General features: G+C 50.6%; 1 protein-coding gene across 9 annotated transcripts in view; it reads right to left on the bottom strand.

Annotated features, from left to right (window-relative positions):
• Positions 1-341: 341 nt before the first annotated feature.
• Positions 342-19,687, bottom strand: part of XNDC1N (XRCC1 N-terminal domain containing 1, N-terminal like) — a 38,862-nt gene continuing 19,516 nt past the window's right edge. For 8 of the 9 annotated variants that reach the window (XM_072794409.1, XM_072794407.1, XM_072794405.1 and 5 more), the window contains one exon: positions 17,296-19,379. In XM_072794409.1, coding sequence (XP_072650510.1) covers positions 19,197-19,379 — 183 coding nt within the window. In that variant the 3' untranslated portion in view covers positions 17,296-19,196. Of the gene's footprint in view, positions 802-1,615; positions 1,746-4,832; positions 4,912-5,081; positions 5,210-5,641; positions 5,835-6,918; positions 7,012-7,722; positions 7,886-7,971; positions 8,173-10,933; positions 11,109-12,505; positions 12,671-13,752; positions 13,966-15,573; positions 16,294-17,295; positions 19,380-19,687 lie in introns of those variants that run through there. The other variant, XM_072794410.1, reaches the window with a different exon arrangement.

Consider the following 19,687-nt stretch of genomic DNA (forward strand, 5'->3'; position numbering starts at 1 on the left):
TTCCTCACAAACTCCCCAAAGGAAGGAAGGAAGGAAGGAAAGAGGACAGATGGATTCATCAGCCCATTTCTCAGAAGAGGAATGCAAAGCTAAGGAGGGAAGCAACTTGCTTAGGGTCAAAGAGTTAGTATTGAAACCAGGCTCCCTGCCTCCCAGTCCAGAACTCTTTTGACTAAAGATTCTAACTCAAAGTAGGAGCCTAAGCCTGAGATACCTGGGACCCCAGAGCAAGACCTTTCTCTCTGTCCTGCTCTCACAAGAGTCCATTTTAGGGGTGAGGGAAGGGGAACCTCAAAACATGGAGAGACAGAGATTCTCACACATTCTGGAGGCATCTGACATCCAGAACAGAAACTTTATTGAGGCAAGTAAAGCAGCATAGGCTTCTACTGAGTGACACCTATCCTCACCCACCTAGGCTGCTCTACCAAGCAACAGAAGGGACCCTCCCACTGCATCAGGACCCCTCCTTGATTCCCAAATCTTCCTTCTGGGGCAGGTCCCCAGCCGCCTCTGATTCCTGCTCCCTGTGCACTAACACGTGAGCTGGGGAGGAAGGGCCAGACTCTCCAGAAGCTGGAGTCTCCACGATCCCTGGCTCTGTCAGCTCTGGGGTTTCGGGGATGGGAGGGCCCAGGTTCTGGAAGCTGTTACGCACTCGGGTGATGTAGCGACTGAGGATGCTGGCACCTTCAGGTGGCCAGGACGTCCCTCCCTCTGCCAGGGTCCTCCGCACACCAGCCACATCACTTTGCAGGCGAGACACTGTCTTCGTCAGCTCTGTGAGTCTGTTGCCAAGGTCTGGGGTGGGGGACAAAATGCTGATGGGGTGGTCCCTCAGAAGATGAGCCAGCCCTGAACCACTTCCCTCAACAGAATCCCAGGGGACATCCTGCCTGCAGGCCAGAGGGAGTGAGAGACTGGCTCATGGGCTGGGGGTCAGGATAGGCAGAGTCTGGAGCAGACGAATCTGAGTGGGACTGGGGTGGTCGTGAGTTTAGGAGATATCAAGAAGGAAAGTCTTGTGGGCCAGAGAAGGGATCAGGAATCACAGGGATGGGAACATTTTTAATGGGTAGAGATTTGTGTCTCTGTCCTTGTCAGCCCTATTCCCATCTACCCATGCTCAGGGCCCAGTTTGAATTACACCTCTGCTTTCTCCAACTCTGGTCCTCTCTCCTTCTACCTTCCCATGAGCCTCTCAAAACAATAGGCTCTCCATCTCCCTGGGGCTCCCATTGCAATCTGGGTCTCTCCTAAGTACTATCTGCTTACAAAGATGGTTTCTCTTTCTCACCAGACGGAAAACTTCCCCCGAGTCTCTGCTCTACCCAGTGCCCCCTCCCTCCAAAATGAGGCTGGAACAAAGGGGATGTGGCAATGAATGTAGATTGAATGAGTGAATTAGTGAATGAGCAAATGAATGAGTAATGAGTTAAGAGAGTGAGCCAATGGATGAGTTAACGAACACACGAAGGAAGGAGTGAATGAAATGAGTGGAATAAATGTCAGAATGGCTCAGAGAGTCATTGAGTAGGAGGGCCACACTGCAGGGTGTGAGCCTGGGTATTTATTCCCGCAATGCATGGGGAAGGCTTGGGGGTGAGCCACTAACCTTTCCGTCGGGTCTCCTCAAACTCCCGCTGGGCAGTCTCTATGTAGCGCTGTACCAGGGCCTTGATGACTCGGAGGCGGTAGGATCTGTGCTCTCCCTCCCCAGGCCCTGCCCCTGCCCCGGGATTGGCCTGAGATGGGAAGACCAGAGGGTGAGAAGGACTCTATCCCTTCAGTCATTTTGTAATCACTACACTCTCTCCCCAGATGATAAAGGATGGAGGCTAAGTCTCTCCCTGAAGGCCACATAGCTAGAAACTGGTGCAGTCCTGGAAGGCAGAAGGAGGCAGAAGCTGAGCAAAGGCTGAGTATAAAAGAACTGGGGGTGTGGTGTGTGTGGGGGTGCAGAGCAGAAAGGTGGGGGCAGAGACAAAAATGTTGAGTCTGGCACTATTGAGTTCTCTCTCCTGCCACCAACCCCACCTTGGTTTTCTTGAGTTGGTCCAGGTTAACCTTGCCCTTCAAAGGCTGCAGAGGGGGAAACTAGAGGATGTGGAGAGGTGTCTACTTGGAAATCATCAGGCAAATTGGAATGATTGATTTGGGGTCCGGCCGTAGACCCCAGGACAGTACCAAGAGGGCAAGCAGGGCCCATGTAGATGGGGCAGACTGTGGGAGAGAACAGAGGTGTAGTAGGCAAAGCACAAGACTGGGAAGATAGAGGCTCAAATTCTAGCTCAGTCACTTAACAGCTGTGCGCCTCAGGTAAGTTAATTCCTTCAGGCCTGAGGGTATCCAAATTTAATACAGAAATAGTAGCAATGCCTACTTCCCAGGTTAGTACTTCCCTGGCATAGAGTAGGGGCTCTCTAAATGCCTAGGAAATAATTATTTGTATATAGTTTTGTCTTCTCTTTAAATATATTTTTTAAGATTTTATTTATTTATTCATGAGAGACAGAGAGAGAGAGAGAGAGAGAGAGAGGCAGAGACATAGGCAGAGGGAGAAGCAGGCTCCATGCAGGGAGCCCGATGTGGGACTCGATCCCGGGTCTCCAGGATCAGGCCCTGGGCTGAAGGCGGTGCTAAACCGAGCCACCTGGGCTGCCCTCTTCTCTCTAAATATTTTATAGTTAGCATATTTACTCATAAAAAAAAGCAAGGTATTTTATTAAATATTTTCAGGGGAAAGATGGGATTGACCAAGCTGGGGCAGGCAGAAATATGAGAGAGAATTATAGGCCTCTTACAATTACAGAGTCTATAAAGCATTTTCCTTGTATAAAATAAGGAATAAGAACATAGGGAGGCCATTTCCTGAGGATGCAGGGTAGGTGGTCAGGGACATCCGACTGGGTCACCAAAGAACAGGCTAGTGAGGTGGGGGCAGCTGGGAGGAGGGTGGGACTCCAGTGGGGGACATCCTAGCTGGCTAGTGTCAGGGGATCCAGCAGGACACAGTAGCTCTGCCCCTCTAGGACTGGGCACAGGCCCAGAGAATTGGGTACAGCCTCAGGTGGAGAAGTAGAGTCTCACCCTAGAGTGGAGCCTCCCTGACAGATGGTCTGTGAAGAGGCACCAGGCAGCCTGGACAGGAATAGGAAGTGACCAAGGGAAAAGGTGATAGTTCCAGAATTTGGAGTCAGAGGTCCATGACGGTGAAGGAGGCATCCACATAGGATCGCCCGGAGCCAGGGAGTGGTAGGAACTGGGAACTCTGGGCGTTTAGTTGATTATAAGCCTCCTGTTTGCCCCATGCTGAGTACATGCAGGTTTTTGTGCCTAGAACTCCCATCTCCACTGTATCTGCCCATCAGCCTCCTGTATACCCTGCAGGGTTCTGTTCTGTTCTCAAGGGCTCTGGGAAGCTCCCTGACTCCTGAGTCTGGATCTGGGGCTTGTCCCCTGTGCTCCCTGTGCTTCTCTCATTCATGGGCTTGTCCTGTGGTGCAATTACTATCCATTTCCTCCTGCTACTCTAGACAGGCAGCACCTTCAGAGACCACTGCTATGCAGATCTTTATTGCCAGTATGGGTGTGCTCGGTAAGGGTTTGTTGAACAAACTATCGGCCAATCAGGGAAGGCCTTCCTTACCTGGGGATCCAGGGACCTCAGAGCTCCAGAGTTGACCTGGGGCCCCCTCAGACTGGCCTGGAGTCTCTGGCTTGGAGAGATCCTCAGATAGCAAGTGTTGTATTTTGTTTTGTTTTGTTTTTCAAAATATTTTATCTATTTATTTGAGAGAGAGAGAGGGCATGAGCAAGAGAGAGAGCGCAAGCAGAGGGGGAAGGCCAGAGGGAGAAGGGGAAGCCTATTCCCCACTGAACAGGAAGCCTGACTCGGGGCCCAATCCTAGGACCCTGTGATCATGACCTGAGCCGAAGGCAGACACTTAACAGTCTGAACTACCCAGGTGCCCCCAGATAACAAGTTTTAAAGGGAATGGAGAGAACTTCCTACAGACTTGGCCATAACACTGGCCTGAAATAGGATGGGGCTCCCATGCCTAGCCTGGGTCAGGGAGCAGATACCAAGAGGTAAGGAAGCTCAGCCTCCTCTCTCCTCTCGTCTCTATCAGCTGTTTAACTTCCCAGTTTGTGATGGCATTCTTCCCTTGGATTCTTAACATTTTTAAAATTAATTAATTTATTTATAAAGATTGTATTTATTCATGAGAGACACAGAGAGAGGCAGAGACACAGGCAGAGGGACTCGATCTTAGGACCACAGGATCATGCCCTGAGCTGAAGGCAGATGCTCAACCACTGAGCCATCAGGTGTCTAACATTAAAAAAAGAAACCAAAAACATTCAACTGTGTCTTGGCTCAGTTTAAGGCAAAGAGGTTTGTCTGAAATCTGGAGCTTTTTTCTTTTTGATGGCAAAAAGATTGTGTAAAAATAGTAATAAAAATGCAATACTGAAAAGGATTGGTAGGGGAGAGTAGGGGTTTCCAGATCCTTCTCTGGCTCAGCAGGTGCTCAAGCAGCTGCTTAAGGCTGCAGGACAGGTCTGAGCCAAATAGGGTGCCTGTGGCTTGGGAGCAGCACAGTATGGATTTCTGTTGAAGCTGGGTGACCCATGATTGGAAATCTAGGAAATGGCAAGAGCCAGGAACAGGGAAAGGCAGCCAGAAGCGAGAGGAGGACTTGGGAAATGGCTTTCTGAGGAACATACTGGCAAGACAGACTAGGGGTGTGCAGACAAACAGGTGGTATAGACAAGACAGTTGAAGTCCTGGTGTGACAAGACCCAGGACTAGCAAATGAATTACTCACAAAGGTGGGGATTGGCGGATAGTCCAGCTTCTTGCTTTTGCAGCAGGAGCAGCAACAGCAGATGAGGCGGAAAATTTTCCTGAGAGATTCGGAGGGGCCAGCAAGGGTTAGTCAGGGGCCAGGGCCTAGGAAGTGGCGGCGGTGGGGGGTGGAGGTAGAGTGGTGGGGGGGTGGGAACAAGCCCAGTGGAGCTCCACAGTGGAGTGCGGGGTGCGTGGGAGGTGGGGGGTGAGTGCTCTGAGTCATCACCTGAGGAGGTAGAAGAGGGCTTTGGGGGAGGGCAGGATGTTGAAGGGCACAGGCAGCGTCAGGCCCTCCCGGAAGTAGGACAGGTAGAGCTTGGAGCGAGCAAACTTCCACTCTACATCGGCGTCGTCCTGGGGCGGAGGCAGGGGCTGAGCAAGGGCCACTTTGGTAGCCAGCCCTCAGCCCTCCTGCCAGCCCTGTCTGCCTCAAGCTCCCCAGGGTCCACATCTCTCCTTCTGCAGTGTGCCCACCACCTTCTTCTCCCCTTTTCCGTCTACCACCCACACTGCCCCTGCCTGGCACACCTTTTCCTCTCTTCCTCCCCACTAGCTTTCATCCTCTGCCATCCAGTTCCTGCCCAGGCTGTTCTCCAGCCACAACCCCTACCCCACCCATCTTCCCTCTGCCTTCTCATGTTCCCACCTACTTTTCCACAGCGCACACTTCCTCACAACCAGGAAGTGGAAAGAGCACCAGACTTGGGTCTGGAGAAACTGATAGCATTACTAAGACTCATCCCTGTGTCCCTTCTTCTCCCTGGCCTTGAGCTGGCCTCAGCTCACCTCAATCTTCTGGAAGGAGTTGGTAATCATGGCGATGAGCATGTTGAGCAGCACAATGACCATGACAATGGTAAAGATGCCATAGAGGACCCGGCCCACGAATTCAGGCACCAGAAACTGAGGCATGTCTACAACGCTGTGCTCCTCCATGCCAAACATAGTCCAGAACAGAAACTGGAATGTCTCGTTGAAACTGGGACGCAGAGCCGAGCAAAGGATAGGATGTGAGGGGTGGGAGGAGAGCCTAAGTGCTGCCCCCACACACTCCTCCTCATCCTCCAGGACCCAGCCAAGGGTGTTCTGCTTCCGTGAAGCTCTTGGACTACCCAGGCCCAGTTCGTACTGACTCTTGTCATTTCTCAGCTCTCACTCATTCTTTCAGTAAGCCAACATTTATTGAGCATATAGTAGCACCAAAGGTGCTAAAAGAAAAGGTAGAGGGCATATTGCAGATTAAAGGAGACTAATATGACAACAGAATGTAACACATGACCCAGACTGGATCTCAGATTTTTAAAAAGCTAGAAAGACTTTTTGGCAGGGGCAACTGGGAAATTTGAATAAGAACTGTGAAGTAAATAATAATTTGGGATTCATTTCAAGTTATTTACTTACTTAATTTTTTTTTCAGAAGTAAGCTCTATGCCCAATGTGGGGTTTGAACTCATGACCCCAGGATCATGATATTAACTTTTTAAGTGTGGAGGCATCTGGCTGGCTCAGTTGGTAGCACATGGATTGTGAGTTCAAGCCCCACGTGGGGTGTAGCACCTATTTAAAAAAAAAAAAAAGAAAAGAAAAGAAAAGAAAGAAAAGAAAAGAAAAGAAAGAAAGAAAGAAGAAAGCTTTTGAGTGTGATAATGGTTTTGTGGTTATGCTGTAAATCTCCTGAAATATTTAGGGATGAAATGTCATGATGTTTGCAACCTATTTTTAAATGTTTCAAGGAAAAAAAAAAAAAAAGAATAAGGAGAGCAAAAAATTGAGCAAAATGTGGCAAAACATTTTCAATTGATAGGGCTAGGTGAAGGGTATATAGGTGTCCAATGTGCTTTGAATTATTTCATAGGACTGACATTATTAAAATAATAAGTTTGAGAAGAAAGTGAGTAAATGAATGAGTTAACAAATGAATGAATGTGAATCGAGAGAGTGAATTAATTTTTGCCCAAACAAGAGATTAATTATGAGTGAATAGATGAAGAAGCAGGGGAAGGCAGAGGTGATCCCTAAGCTCCAGACTTCCACCTGCCCATGCTGCCTCTGCCCCAGCATACTTGCCCAGCCTCTCCGTCTCCTGGTAGGGCACATAGATGTTGTTGAGACCACAGAGGAAGGCAGTCAAGATGATTATGAGGATGAACATGAACCTGGCAGGGGGTGGGATGGGGAAGAGTCAGAGAAGGTCTCCACCTTGGGAGAAGTCATGCTCTGGGAAGAGGGATCGGATGACACCCTTCAGACTCAGTATCTCTTGACAAGTGTTCAATTTGGTGACTATTAAGAATAGAGAAAGTAGGGATGGGAAAGGAGAAGCCATTTAAAATGGTGCCAGGATAGGGGTGTGCTTGGGGGCTCATGATCTCAGGGTCCTGGGATTGAGCCCCTAGTTGGGCTCTGTGCTCAGCAGGGAGTCTGCTCAAGGATTCTCTCTCCCTCTCTCTCTGCCTCTCTTCCTCTGCCTACCTTCCCAACCCACTCCACACCCACCTCTACTCACATGCGCACACTCTGTCTCTATAAATGCATAAATCTTTAAAAATCATAAAATAAAATGGTGCCTAAGCAGGAGCTCTTCCCTGAGAATGAAGGGTACTGAGTTGAAGCAATCAAATCTGGGGATGGGACTGTCTCCCAGGGAGGGACTGAAATACTGAGATGTGGTTCAAGGATGAGTGAGTATGTCAGAGAGTCCTACTGGACAAGATTTATCATCAGCAGAGTTAAAGCCTTGGATGAGAATGGATTAGCCAGCAGGGGCTGGGGGCTGGGGGTTGGGGGCATAGGGCTAGGGAATTTTACAAGGAGATCAAGCAGAGTCTATCACAGGGGAGGATGCTCTGAGCAGGGACACTACACACCGAATCATGTCGTCAATCATCTTGCCGATGGAAATCTGCAGAGTCCCCAGTGACTCGTGGGCCGGCAGGATGTAGGCCAGGCGGGTGAAGCTGAGCATGCTGGTGACAGCAAACAGTACCTCCGCCAAGAACTGGGGGTCCTCAGTGTGCCACTCACTTCGCTCTGTGCAGGGTTGGAATGGAGGCCGAGGCTGAGAGGCCAGGGAGAGAAGGGACTGGGGGATCCAAACCGAGTTGGGGGGCACTCACCAGCTGTGGTGAAATAGTGGCAGGTGGCTCCATCAGGGGCATCCCGGCAGTGCACGTGGGCAAGCCCAGCCAGAAGGAGGCGCAGCGCGAAGGCTGCCAGGTACAGGGACAGGATGACCATGTCCAGAAAGTTCCACCAGTCCAGGAGGTAACTGCGCAGGCCCTCGATCCACACTTCCTTGCACTCAAACCACAGGAAACCTGGAGGAGGTGGTAGGGGGAGAGCTAAGTTATGGTGGGGGGCACCTACCCCTGGCAGGGTAGGGGGAGAGCTAAGATACCATAAGGACAAAGTTGGTAAAACGTAAACATGCAATCTACGTAAGTACAAAATGATCTTCTGTGAAAATAAAAAAGACTCCCAGGGTGCCTGAGTGGCTCAGTCAGTTGAGCCTTGGACTTTTAATTTTAGCTCAGGTCATGATCTCAGGGTCTGTGCTGGGTATGGTGACTGCTTAAATTCTCTCTCTCCCTCTCCCTCTGCCCCTCCCCACCTCACTGGTGCGCTCTCTCTCTAAATGAATGAATGAATGAATGAGTGAATGAATGAATGAATGCCTCCTAGCTGATGCAGACTCATTTGTGGTGTGGCCTGCACTGATGATCCCAGGCAGTTGATATGCATAAACTAACACCTGGGAGAGGCTGGTACTAGGAGGCAATGATTTAAATCTGTTGTCTCCCTTCCTTCCACCAAATAAATACTGGACAAATATTTCGAGAATATTGATTTGAAGGGGCTCCAAATTATCCATCTGCTCTGAGTGCTCTGTGCCTCAGTGGGGAAAAGTTCCAGACCTGGGGATTGGGGGGGTCATAGAAGCTAGACCGCATTAGCCAGGCAATCCTGCTGCATTGTACCCTTCTCCATTCTCTGGATACACAAGCGTGTGCTTTCTCTGTTTGCCTAGAAGGCCCTTCCACACCTGCTTGAAGCCAGGCTCACCATGATGGCCCAGGTCAAAAACTACCTCCTCTGTGAAGCCTTCCCTAAGCAAAGAGAGTGAGTTGCACCCTGAACTCTGCTCTCACAGCTTCCTTCAGATTTCTGTGATGCCATCAACCACGGGGCACCATAGGATATCTCTTCCTGGGTCTATCTCCCCTCACTTCCCCTAAACTTTGAACTCCTTAAGGGGAGGGACTGTGTCTGATTCATCTCCTTGTCCACAGTGCCCAGAACAAAGCCTAGGAGTCACAATTAGGCCAACATTTATTAAGCTACTACATGTGTCAGGGGGGCCCTGTGGTGAATAAGACAAATACAGTCTCTGGACTCCCAGATTCTAGCGAGGAAGACAGGCAAGTAGCCAAGTAGTTATAAGCCAGTGTGATAAATGCTAAGATTGAAGAGCAAGGAATAGAGAGGCTGCCTTGGGAATGTTTAGGAACAGATCCTCACCCTGATTTGGGGGCCAGGCAAAGTTTCTCAAAAAAGGAACCTTTAAGCTGAGATTTGAGCCAGCCAGGTGGCTAAGCAGCATGGGCAGGCATCAGTGCTGGGAAAAGAGGATGAACACAGGCCAGGGGACAAGCGGGAGCAAGGTGAGTTCAGGAACTACATCAGTTCTCCCAGCCGGAGACTATCTCGTGAGCCTGGTGGGAATGTTCAGTCCTTTATGTTTCACAGGTGGATGAAACCATATTTAACTTATCCGTGCATTATTGGGGCTGCACTCACAGTAGGGTAGCAGTGAGCACAGTACATGAAGAAATGCAGAGTTTTGTTGCTTAAGATGTTTCTTTCCCCATGGGCTGGAACAGAATTGGTTTCATCTGCACTTAGCATAGGTCCACAGTGTTTAGTAAATCATTGGATGAAAATTTTTTCCTGTTGGACTGTTGTTTTCTTCCCCAGAGTTTTTTGGCCAAATTTCCTTTTGGGCATCATTGACTGGCTTGGTACAGGGTGGAGGAGTGGACTTGGTCTACTGGTAGCTTGGGGGTTTGCTAACTAAGCTAGAGCTAAATGAGGGGAGGACGGCTGAGGATGGGGCCAACAGCCCAGCCCGTTGAGCTGGCCAGCCAGAGGCTAGGTAGTGCTCTGGGGATTCTTGTATTGGCTTTTGCTGAATTGTTAAGGAATACTTGATGCTGCTATAGAGAAAACTGATGGAATGGATGAAACTTACACACTGAGCACAGATAAGTTAGTTATTTGGGTGACATGTCGAACAAATAAATTGAGTAGAGCATATGTGTGTGAACATATATAGAAAGGGATGGGTAGACTAAATATTTGTTATGTACTGAATATACATATGGCAGATGAAGCTCTCAGGATTCATCAGCTTTTAAGTCTGCTACCCATTAGTAATACCCATTCTGGCCCTATGTGTCCTTTGCACAAGGATTGCAAAGGCAATTCATAGCTGATCCTCAGGATGATTAGCAAGCTTCAGCTGCGGCCAGACATACTTGCCCCTACGTCTCTCCCATAGATGAAGTGTTGGGGCCAGGCAACTTCTGGCTGTTGTCGCCTCTGCTCGAACCTCAACTCTGGTTCCCCTGACACCACCATCATAAGTATACCATTTGTGGATTTAATAAACTATATGATTTAGGCATCTCGATTTGATCTGTGAGACTTCTTGTTCCCTGACTTTTGGGAATAGATTGCTTGGTGGTATATTGGCAGGCTATCATGACACCAAGCTAATTTCCCACCTGCCACGATGGATCAGTGTCTTATTTGTGAGAGGATAGGAACATCCAGAGTGGGGGAAATATGGGGCCCTTTCTCAGGGAGTCTTATCACAGGGCTAACTCCCTAACTGGGAGCAAATGAAGAACATCTCTTGGTGTGTTGGAGCCCAGAGGGGTTAGGTTACAGGTTCAGGCTGCATCCACAGGGAGAGCTGCCTCCCTCCCCCGCCCCGTTGGAGTACTTATTTTGAAGAGCAGTAGGGAGCCCATAAAAGGGGACTGCTACTGCTACAAATAAAATGCCCCACACATGTACCTGTGACCCAAACCATGTGTAGGGAGGTCTCCCAGACGGTCTGGCTGCGGCCGTGGAAGGTACTCAGTTGTGACTCCATGGCCAGGGATTCACCCAGCAGGAAGATAAGGAACCACAGATACGAGGCCGAGTGCAGCAGGAACTTCAGCACTGGGATCTTTAGCAGACGGCCCAGCTTGGGGGGAAGGAAGGAAAGCATGGCTCTCTGGGGTCTGTCACAGCTCTCCCCTTCCTGGGAGGAACTTCCAGACTCTTCCTTTCACTCATGCCCTTGTTTGGACATTTATTGAGAAGTCCTATATTTCATGTCTATTTCCTTCACAACCATATGAGTATTCTCAGTTTTTTCAGCTAAGAACTGAGGACCACAGAAGTAAAGTGACTTCCCCCAGGAGGTCCCTCAGGGTCCTTGAGTTCAGTCACAAGCAAGTTAAAAAAAATAAATTCATCATCTTCTATCCCAAACTCGTTCTTTCACCTCCTCCTGTGTCTTCATCTTAGACAATGACCATCTCCCGAACTCCTGCCCTCCCTCACCCCATCCATCCTCATGCCTCTAGTAGAGAGAACTTTCTAAAACCCACAACTAATGGGATCACTCACTTCCTTACAATCCTACAATGACTTCCATCACTGCTTCTGAGGCTCTGCTAGATCTGGCCCCTGCCTGCTTCCCACCACTTGCTATTTCTACTTAGGCTTTAGCAACACAGAAATTCTTCCAGTTTCACTAATCCTTCATGTTCTTTGTCCCCTGGGCCTTCGGATATGCTCCCGTTCCCTGGAACACTGCTCTCCCTGTTCCTCACCTGGTTGACATTGCTTGCTCTTTGTGATATCCCCAGGGCCAGGCCTAACGCCTGGCTCACAATAGGCTTTCAAGGAAATACTTGTGGAAATGAAAGAATAAAAATATCTGGGCCCATAAAGACTCAAATAATTTGTAGGCTGGGGTGGGGGTCTCTTTAGGAGAGTATAGGGTTGTATATAAGATCAGGCTTTGGAGGCAGAGACCTCAGTTTAAATCCTGACTGCAGGGACACCTGGGTGGCTCAGTGGTTGAGCGGCTGCCTTTGGCTCAGGTCATGACCCTGGGTCCTGGGATCAAGTCCCACATTAGGCTCCCCGCAGGAAGCCTGCTTCTCCCTCTGCCTGTCTCTGCCTCTCCGTGTGTGTCTCTCATGAATAAATAAATAAAATCTTAATTAATCAATCCCGACTGAGCTATTTCCTGTCACCTCTGGACAAAAAGAGCACTTCCATCCTCTGTGTCTCCTCTCTCTCTATATTTTTAAAGATTTATTTATTCATGAGAGACACAGTGAGAGGCAGAGACATAGGCGGAGGGAGAAGCAGGATCCATGCAGGGAGCCCCACACAGGACTTCATCCTGGGACTCCAGGACCACGCCCCAGGCCAAAGGCAGGTGCCAAACTGCTGAGCCACCCAGGCATCCCGATATGCCTCCTCTATAAATAAGTGTCATACCTACTTCCTAGCACCCCTTCAGGTGACTTAATGGGCACATTAGCAAAGTGCTTGGTAAATGGCAGTTCTTATTATTCTTAGTACCCGGGACTTGGGTGCCAGCCAGTAGCCAAGGCAGAGGAAGGGCATGGTGAGGAAGATGAGGAAAGCAATGAAGAGCTTCCAGATGGTGGTGCTTCCACGCCAGCCAGCCAGGTTCCCACACCAGATGGAGGACAGGACTTGCTGGCAGATGGGGTGTGCTACAAACTAAGCAGAGATGGCGCGTGAGTAGAGTGGGTGGTTACCAGGCAGGGAAGAGAGAGGGGAAGCCAACTGGGTACGTAGTCCTTACTTCCCTGCTGCAAAGATTGAGCTGTATTTCTTTTCTTCTGAGGCCACCCAGCTCCAGAGAGGAAACTCATTTGCCATGTGACCTTGGGCTGACCCCAGACCCCATCCCTCTTTGGGCCTTGGTTTCCTAGTCTATGAAGGAGAAGTTGAACTCAAAGATTTTTCTGGACTCTCTGGATCCCACATTCATTCTCTCTCTCTCTCTCTCTCTCTCTCTCTTTGTCATCTCTTTACCCAATGGGGGGCTCAAACTCACAACCCAAGAGTCAGATGCTCTACTGAGTGAGCCAGCCAGGTGCCCTCAGATCCTACATTCTTGAATCTAAGTCAGGCAGTGATGGATGGGACTAGGTACCCAAGTTGCAGAATCCTTAGGGGTTCCTGTCTTGTTAGAGATGTGGGGCACCAGTCTTGAGGATGACAGGAGCAGGGAAAGTAGGGTTTGGTGTCTTGGGGGACAGGGCCAGAGAAACTATTATGAAAGGAGGTTTTTGGTTAAGCTCCTGGTGGGATAGGATATCTGAGGGTGGGTGAGAGGGAGAAGTAAGGGATGGGCAGGCTAAAAGTCTTTAGCTTATAGGAACAGGCATCTAATGAGGTGGGGAATAATGGAAACACTTGATATCTGAGCCCTCAGAGATCTAGTCTAATCTTGCTGTATAGGGAGAGATACTGAAGTCTAACATCAGAATAAGACTGGACCAAACTTACTATATAGGCCAGAGGCAGAGCTGAGTGAAACCCAGATGTCTGAGCTGAAGGTAGGGTCCTGGTGGGTAATGGGACTTGCCAGGGCTGGGGAGAGGTTAGGGGCTTAGACTAAAGGTAAGGAGGAAGGTGAGGAGACCCACAGGGCCAAGGGCCTAGATGGAAGGGTGCTTGGGATCATGATCTAGGAAGGCAAGGAGAGAACTTATTTGGGCTGTACCAGGGGCTGCCCAGCCACAGCAGGGCAGGGATGGGGGCGGGGGTGAGGGTTGGGGCAGGGCCCAGCTGACCCGCTTCTGGTTGTAGTTGATGGCCAGTCGCAGCCTCGCCAGGTTGGGGATGCCTTCCTCAAAGGCCTGGCCCAGGCCATCAGCCTCAGGTTCAGTCTCGTTGTCCTCGCCCCAATCATTGAGCACCGCAGTGACCTCGCTCTGGTTTCGGCACATGCCCAGCAGTTCAAAGCCATAGTCCTGGCTCAGCAACTCCAGGGCAATGTACTCGGGCTGTAGGGAAACAGGTCCGTGTGTGCCTGCCCCCACTGCAGCCCCCGCCCCGTGAAGCCGGCCCTCAACCCCCCAACAGTGAGCCTGGGCCACCTCTGTCCTGCCTCAGGCCATCACTTCCCCACATGGGATGTCACCCTGAGTCAGATGTCCTTTCTTTGCCACCTCAGCTCTTCTCCTTGCTGTAAGATGCCTCTTGCATCAATTTTGCTTCTCTGGTGCTCCACTCACCTCATCTCTAAGTCATTACAACCCCCCTTGCCTGTCCTTTGTATCTCCCCTTTCTAGTCCATTTCCTGTCCCACTTCTCGGCCTGTTCCTCATGCCTTCCTTGTGTTCATTTCATTAATTTTTCTGAGCACCTACTTTGCACAAGAAGCTGGCAGTTTTAGAAGCAGACACGGGTAAGGCAGTTCTTGCCTCCACTTTCCCCATCCTAGCCTCAGTTTTACTCAGGGCCCCAATCCCAGAGAGAACACAGGTGAGAACTACAGGAGGCTGGGCCCAAGCCCTCCACTGGCCCTCAGGTGGTGTCACACTGGTGACACGTTGGGGAACGGGGCTGACAATCCCTGCTGCCTCCTTCTGTGGGCTGCTGTGAGCGCAGAAGAAAAGTCCTTTGGAAGGACCCCACTTTCCTGCTACTTGTGAAATGGGGGCTCTGATTCTCCCACAACTCTGGTGAAGCAGCGTGCTCTTTCTCCAGCTCATTGGGCAAGAGCCACATCCTTCCTTAGGCCTCTGTTCCGATACCCTGGGGACCGAGTCCCCCTGGCACGGAGGAGATGTCGGTGGATGAGTGAGGGATGGAACTGGGCTGGTGGAATTCATGGCTCCTGATGAGTGCCTGCCACCAGGCCTCCCTGTTCCCCCTCACACATTCTCTGTCCCGTGCTTGCAGGCCCCTGCTCTCATCACCGTGAGATGATCTACTCTCATCTACTTTTTCAACGTGGCAGCCTTTGCTTGGACTGCACCCCTACTGCAAATATGCTCCCTCCTCCTCTTCACTTGTATTAAACTGCTTGGCTGTGTAGCGGAGATTCATTCTGCTTCTTCCAAAGAGTCTGCCCTGAACACAACAGCTGTAGCCTCCTGAGCTCTCTTTTCTGGGTTTTGGAAGCCAGGGAGCCTTCTCCACTGAGGCACGTAGTGAAGCTGAGCGGCTTCACTAGGAGGGCCTTGGCCACCTCACTCTGCTCTTCCCTGCTTCTGAGCACAAGCTTGAGGCCTCAACACACAATGGTTGATGTGGGACCTCACGGAGGATTTCAGAAAGGGCGGGTTTCACTAATGTCATCTCTAAGTCTAGCTGCTTTTCTATCTGTGCCCTCCCGCCTCCCTTAGACTCGGGCATCCCTAGGGTAGGGCGTGTGCCGCCCCCACAGCTAGGCGCCCCTAAAGCGATGGCTCTCTGCCCTTGGAAGGAGATCTTCCTTCAGGGTGGGGTTCTGCAACTCCCCCATTAAAATGAAGGGCTACTGAGAACAGAACAAGGCCTCCTCATCTTCCTGAACCCCCACCTCGGAATACCCACCGCAAGCCTACCGGGCCGTGTGGAAGGATGGCTCTGGGGACCCGGGGCGGGAGGAGGTCTGAGAGTCCCACCTTGAACTCCGGTTCCTTGCGCGCGAGGCGCCTGAGCTCCCGGCTGAGCTGGAAGGCGGCCAGCACGGCGTCCTCGCTGGCCAGGGAGAGGTGGGCCCTGCTGGCCATGCCGCGGTACGTGTTGATGCGGGACAGGGAGAACTTGAGCAGGTCGTAGCGGCGGGCGTTGCTGCACTCGAGGCAGGTGCAGGAGACCGGGTGCGGCCGGGCAATGGTGTGGCCCTGCTCCATGAGCAGCTGCGCGATCTCGTACAAGTCCTTCTGGCAGGCCAGGGTCAGTGGGGTGACCCCAGGGCCAAAGCGTGAGCCGTCGATGGACGAGTCAAAGAAAGCCAGCGAGGAAGACCTCGTGTCCACCTTGCGGCCCTTCTCTCGTTCCAGCCGGGCCAGCAGGCGCCGCACGGCTGCTGGCTGGTTTGTGTCCACGGCCACCAGCAGGGCCTCGTGAATCTGCCGGAAGTCAAACTTGACATTGGCCAGCAGCACGTCAGTGATGGCCTCATGGCCCAGCCGGATGGCCAGATTGAGAGCTTCCCTCCAGGAGCGATCCTCGGCCTCCTCCACGTTCCTCAGGGGCCCTCCTGGCCCGCTGCCCGCTGCCTCGACCCCCGACTCCAGCAACTGCTGCACGAGGCCCAGGCGCCCCTCCTGGATGGCAGCCAGCAGCGGAGGTGGGAATCTCAGCTTCTTGTTCAGGATCTCCATCCAGGTGGGCTGCGGCTGGAGGAAGGATGGAGAGGGGGACCCCTCAGTCCTTTGCTTTTGGCGGCTCCCTCACGCTTCTTCCCTTAGGCCTCAACCCCAACCACCATACTATTTTGCTTTAGCCCGAACACCTACTAGTGTTGTTTTCAAAGTACACTTTATGCAGTACTTCTATATGCTACTTTTCTGAGTGCTTTTCAAGTACAGTAACTCACTCACTCCTTTCAATAACTCTGTGAGGTAGAGGCAGTCACCCCACCCTTCAACAGGAGAGGAAACTGGGGTACAGATATGCAAAGCCACTTAGATGAGATGGGGACCCAGGCAGCCTGGCTGAGGAGCTGTTTTTTTTTTTTTTTTTTTTTTTTAGATTTTATTTATTTATTCATAGACACAGAGAGACAAAGACACAGGCAGAGGGAGAAGCAGGCTCCATGCAGGGAGCCCAATATGGGACTCGATCCCGAGTCTCCAGGATCACACCCCAGGCTGCAGGTGGCGCCAAACCGCTGCGCCACTGGGGCTGCCCCGAGCTGGTGTTCTTAACTACACTTTTTATGCTACTTCTCAACTCAAACAGGAATTACTGTTACTAGTTTTGGATTTCTGAAATATTTACTAGTTCAAAACATCCAAAATGTGTGATATGAAAATGTAAAAAAATAAATGATACCATTTCTTTTGAGAAGGAAAGTAATGTTACCAACTTTATCTATGTATTACTCTGAAATTAAATTCTACATCAAATATACACCCTATACTCTAGTATATATGGTATATCTAATGTAATCATCTTAATTATAATACGAATGTTCCCCCCAAAATTGTGTCTGTATAGGGGATACATTTCATGTCCATATTTTCTAGGAATCATTTTGGAAATACCCTTTCATAACATAGTAATAATAGCTTCTTGTATAGATTTGTTATGCTGTTAATAAATACCCCTTTTACTGAAATACTGACGTTTAAAAAATTGGTCTTGGTTGGAAAAAGCATCTTTTTCTTTAAAAAAAATAGCTTAAAACGATACAAATTTATTATTACAGTCCTAGAGATTAGAATTCAGAAGTCAGTACCATTGGGCTAAAAACTCAAGGTGTCAGGGTGGCTCTAAGGGAGAATCCTATTCCAGCTTCTAGAGCTATGTTAGTTTATGGTCACCTCCACCATCTTAAAAACGAGCAGCACCGAAGATTACAAACATTTCCTTAGTCAACATTTTCTTGTGTAGATTCCTACGTGAGGAAGTACCAGGCCTGGGTCTGCCTGGGGGCCCCTTCCTCAGCACAGCTTCTACCCTCATAGGAACCCACACAAGCATGGTAGTGTGGGCACCCCGAGAAAGGGCAGGTTAAAGCAGGTAGGCAGGGGAGTCTAACATAGGATCTGCCCAGGACTCAGCTATCTTGTTGACTTCACCTCCCAGCTGCTCATCCCTCTGAGAATCCCAGAGCCTCCAACGGACAGGTCCAGACACGTCCACGCAGGGGTCTTTGAACTGGGCTTTTCCGCAGCCTCTCAGCTCTGTCCAGGCCTCCTAGCAGATCCTAATGCTCCTCCCCCACCAACCTTCCCTGGCTCTGTCCTCTCCTACTTGGAGTGGCATTTCTCCATCAGTGCTGCCTTGCCCCTCTCTTGTACCAAGCCTAGCCCATCCTTACTGTTTTCTCTGGGCTCAGGCTTGGAGCACCAAGGGCTCTCCTCCACCAACATGGCAATATCCGTCATCTGCATGGCAGCTAGGATGTCCTTACCACCCCTGAGGCTCAATCTATTGTTTAACTATGGCCAGAAATGGGACCAGGATGAGGAAAAGTAGGAGAGCAGGCCTCTTACCGTGAGGAGGTCCATGGCTGCACCCACTTATGCTGGTAGGGAGCGAAAGATTTAACTCCTGCTCTCCTGCTCCTTGGCTCCACTGACTGTGCCCAGCTTCCGCTTTCCTACCCTTGAGTTCAAAACCCCGCCCTGAGCCATCCCTTTGCCAGGACCAGCTGCGCCCCTTCTGCCCTGTACCCTGGAGACCAGAGGAACTTGTGAGCAACACACAGTGAAAACTTTGGCGAAAGGGGAGAGGATGTAGTTGCTCCAGAAAGGCGGGAATAGAATTGAGAATGTCACAGGTGGAGGGGACCTTAGAGACCCTCTAGTCCAACTGCCTCATTGTACAGATGGGAATGGGGACTGGGATTTGCGCAAGGTTCCGCAGCCAAGCTGAGATCCACTCCTTAGTCATCAACCCATCTGATCCCTAGAAGGGCTCTGCAAGCAGGATGACAGGGGTTTTCTGTTACTGAGGGTTAATTCTGGGTCCAAGATAAAGAACTTGCTTCAAGTTCTTCAAGCAACACTGTTACTTGATTGTATCTAGGGAGGGAATCCACACATGATACTGGGGGTTAAGGTCATGGGATGCTAAAGGTTAGTCTCATGCTCAAAAATCACCCTCAACTTCCAAGTATACCACAAGATCTTATTTGCTAGGCAGTCCTTTTGTTTCACTGGGTCTCAGTTTTCCTTTCAGGAAAACGAACATGAGGGTGTGCATCACTCACTGAGAGGAAGGCATTCTGGATTGTGTCCCGAAGCCCTAGAGAGATCACCAGTTCTAACCCAGAAGTTACAAAGGGGAAAAGGATGGAGTGGTCTTGGGAGAATAGGGTGCCATAGCGACAGAAGCCTTGACAATTGGGAGTGGAGACCAGGTTGGGCCCAGATGTGCCCTCAGGCAGAGTCCTGAGGGAACCAGTGGAGAGAAGAGAGGGCAGCTTGGCATTATCAGCTCTTCTCAGTTGTTGTGAGGTCCACGCCCCAGTGTCAGTCATAGAGGGTGGGGAGGCCAAAACCATAGGACTTCCTGGCTCATGTCTGTGGGACCTCCCCACATGTGCTGGCATGTTCTTCTATTTCTCCTGCTAAGAACCACAACTGGCATATAGGGCACTGGACCCAGGAAGCGGGTGGTGAGCTCTCTGGGGAGGACACCCATAGCACGGACTGCGATGAAGATGGTGATGAGGAGGGCGAGGCTGGGAGAGGCAGGGAGGTCTCTCCACAAGTGGCAGCATGCCAGGGAAGAACCTCGGTGCTGAAGGAGCCTAAGGGGGAAGAGAAAGAGGTTAGCGAAGTTGGGCCCACTTCCAGGCAGGATGCCACCCCCATGTGATTGTTTTCGTGGGAAATTTATTCTGGCTGGATATTCTACACCTGACAGCAAACATTCATCAAGGGTTTACTGTAGGCCCTACACTGTGCCCGGAGCTGGGGGGCAGAGACCTAGGCAAGTCCTTCTGCACTGCAGAGTTCAGGGGTAAAGAGAAGCTACGGCCACAGGCGGCTGTGAAACAAAGCAGAGGTGAGATGTGCTAAGTGCAAGGGAATCTGAGAATGCTGCAGGGGCTCAGCT

Source organism: Canis lupus, chromosome 23, assembly GCF_048164855.1.
Source record: "Canis lupus baileyi chromosome 23, mCanLup2.hap1, whole genome shotgun sequence".
In the NCBI taxonomy this organism is placed as follows: Eukaryota; Metazoa; Chordata; class Mammalia; order Carnivora; family Canidae; genus Canis; species Canis lupus.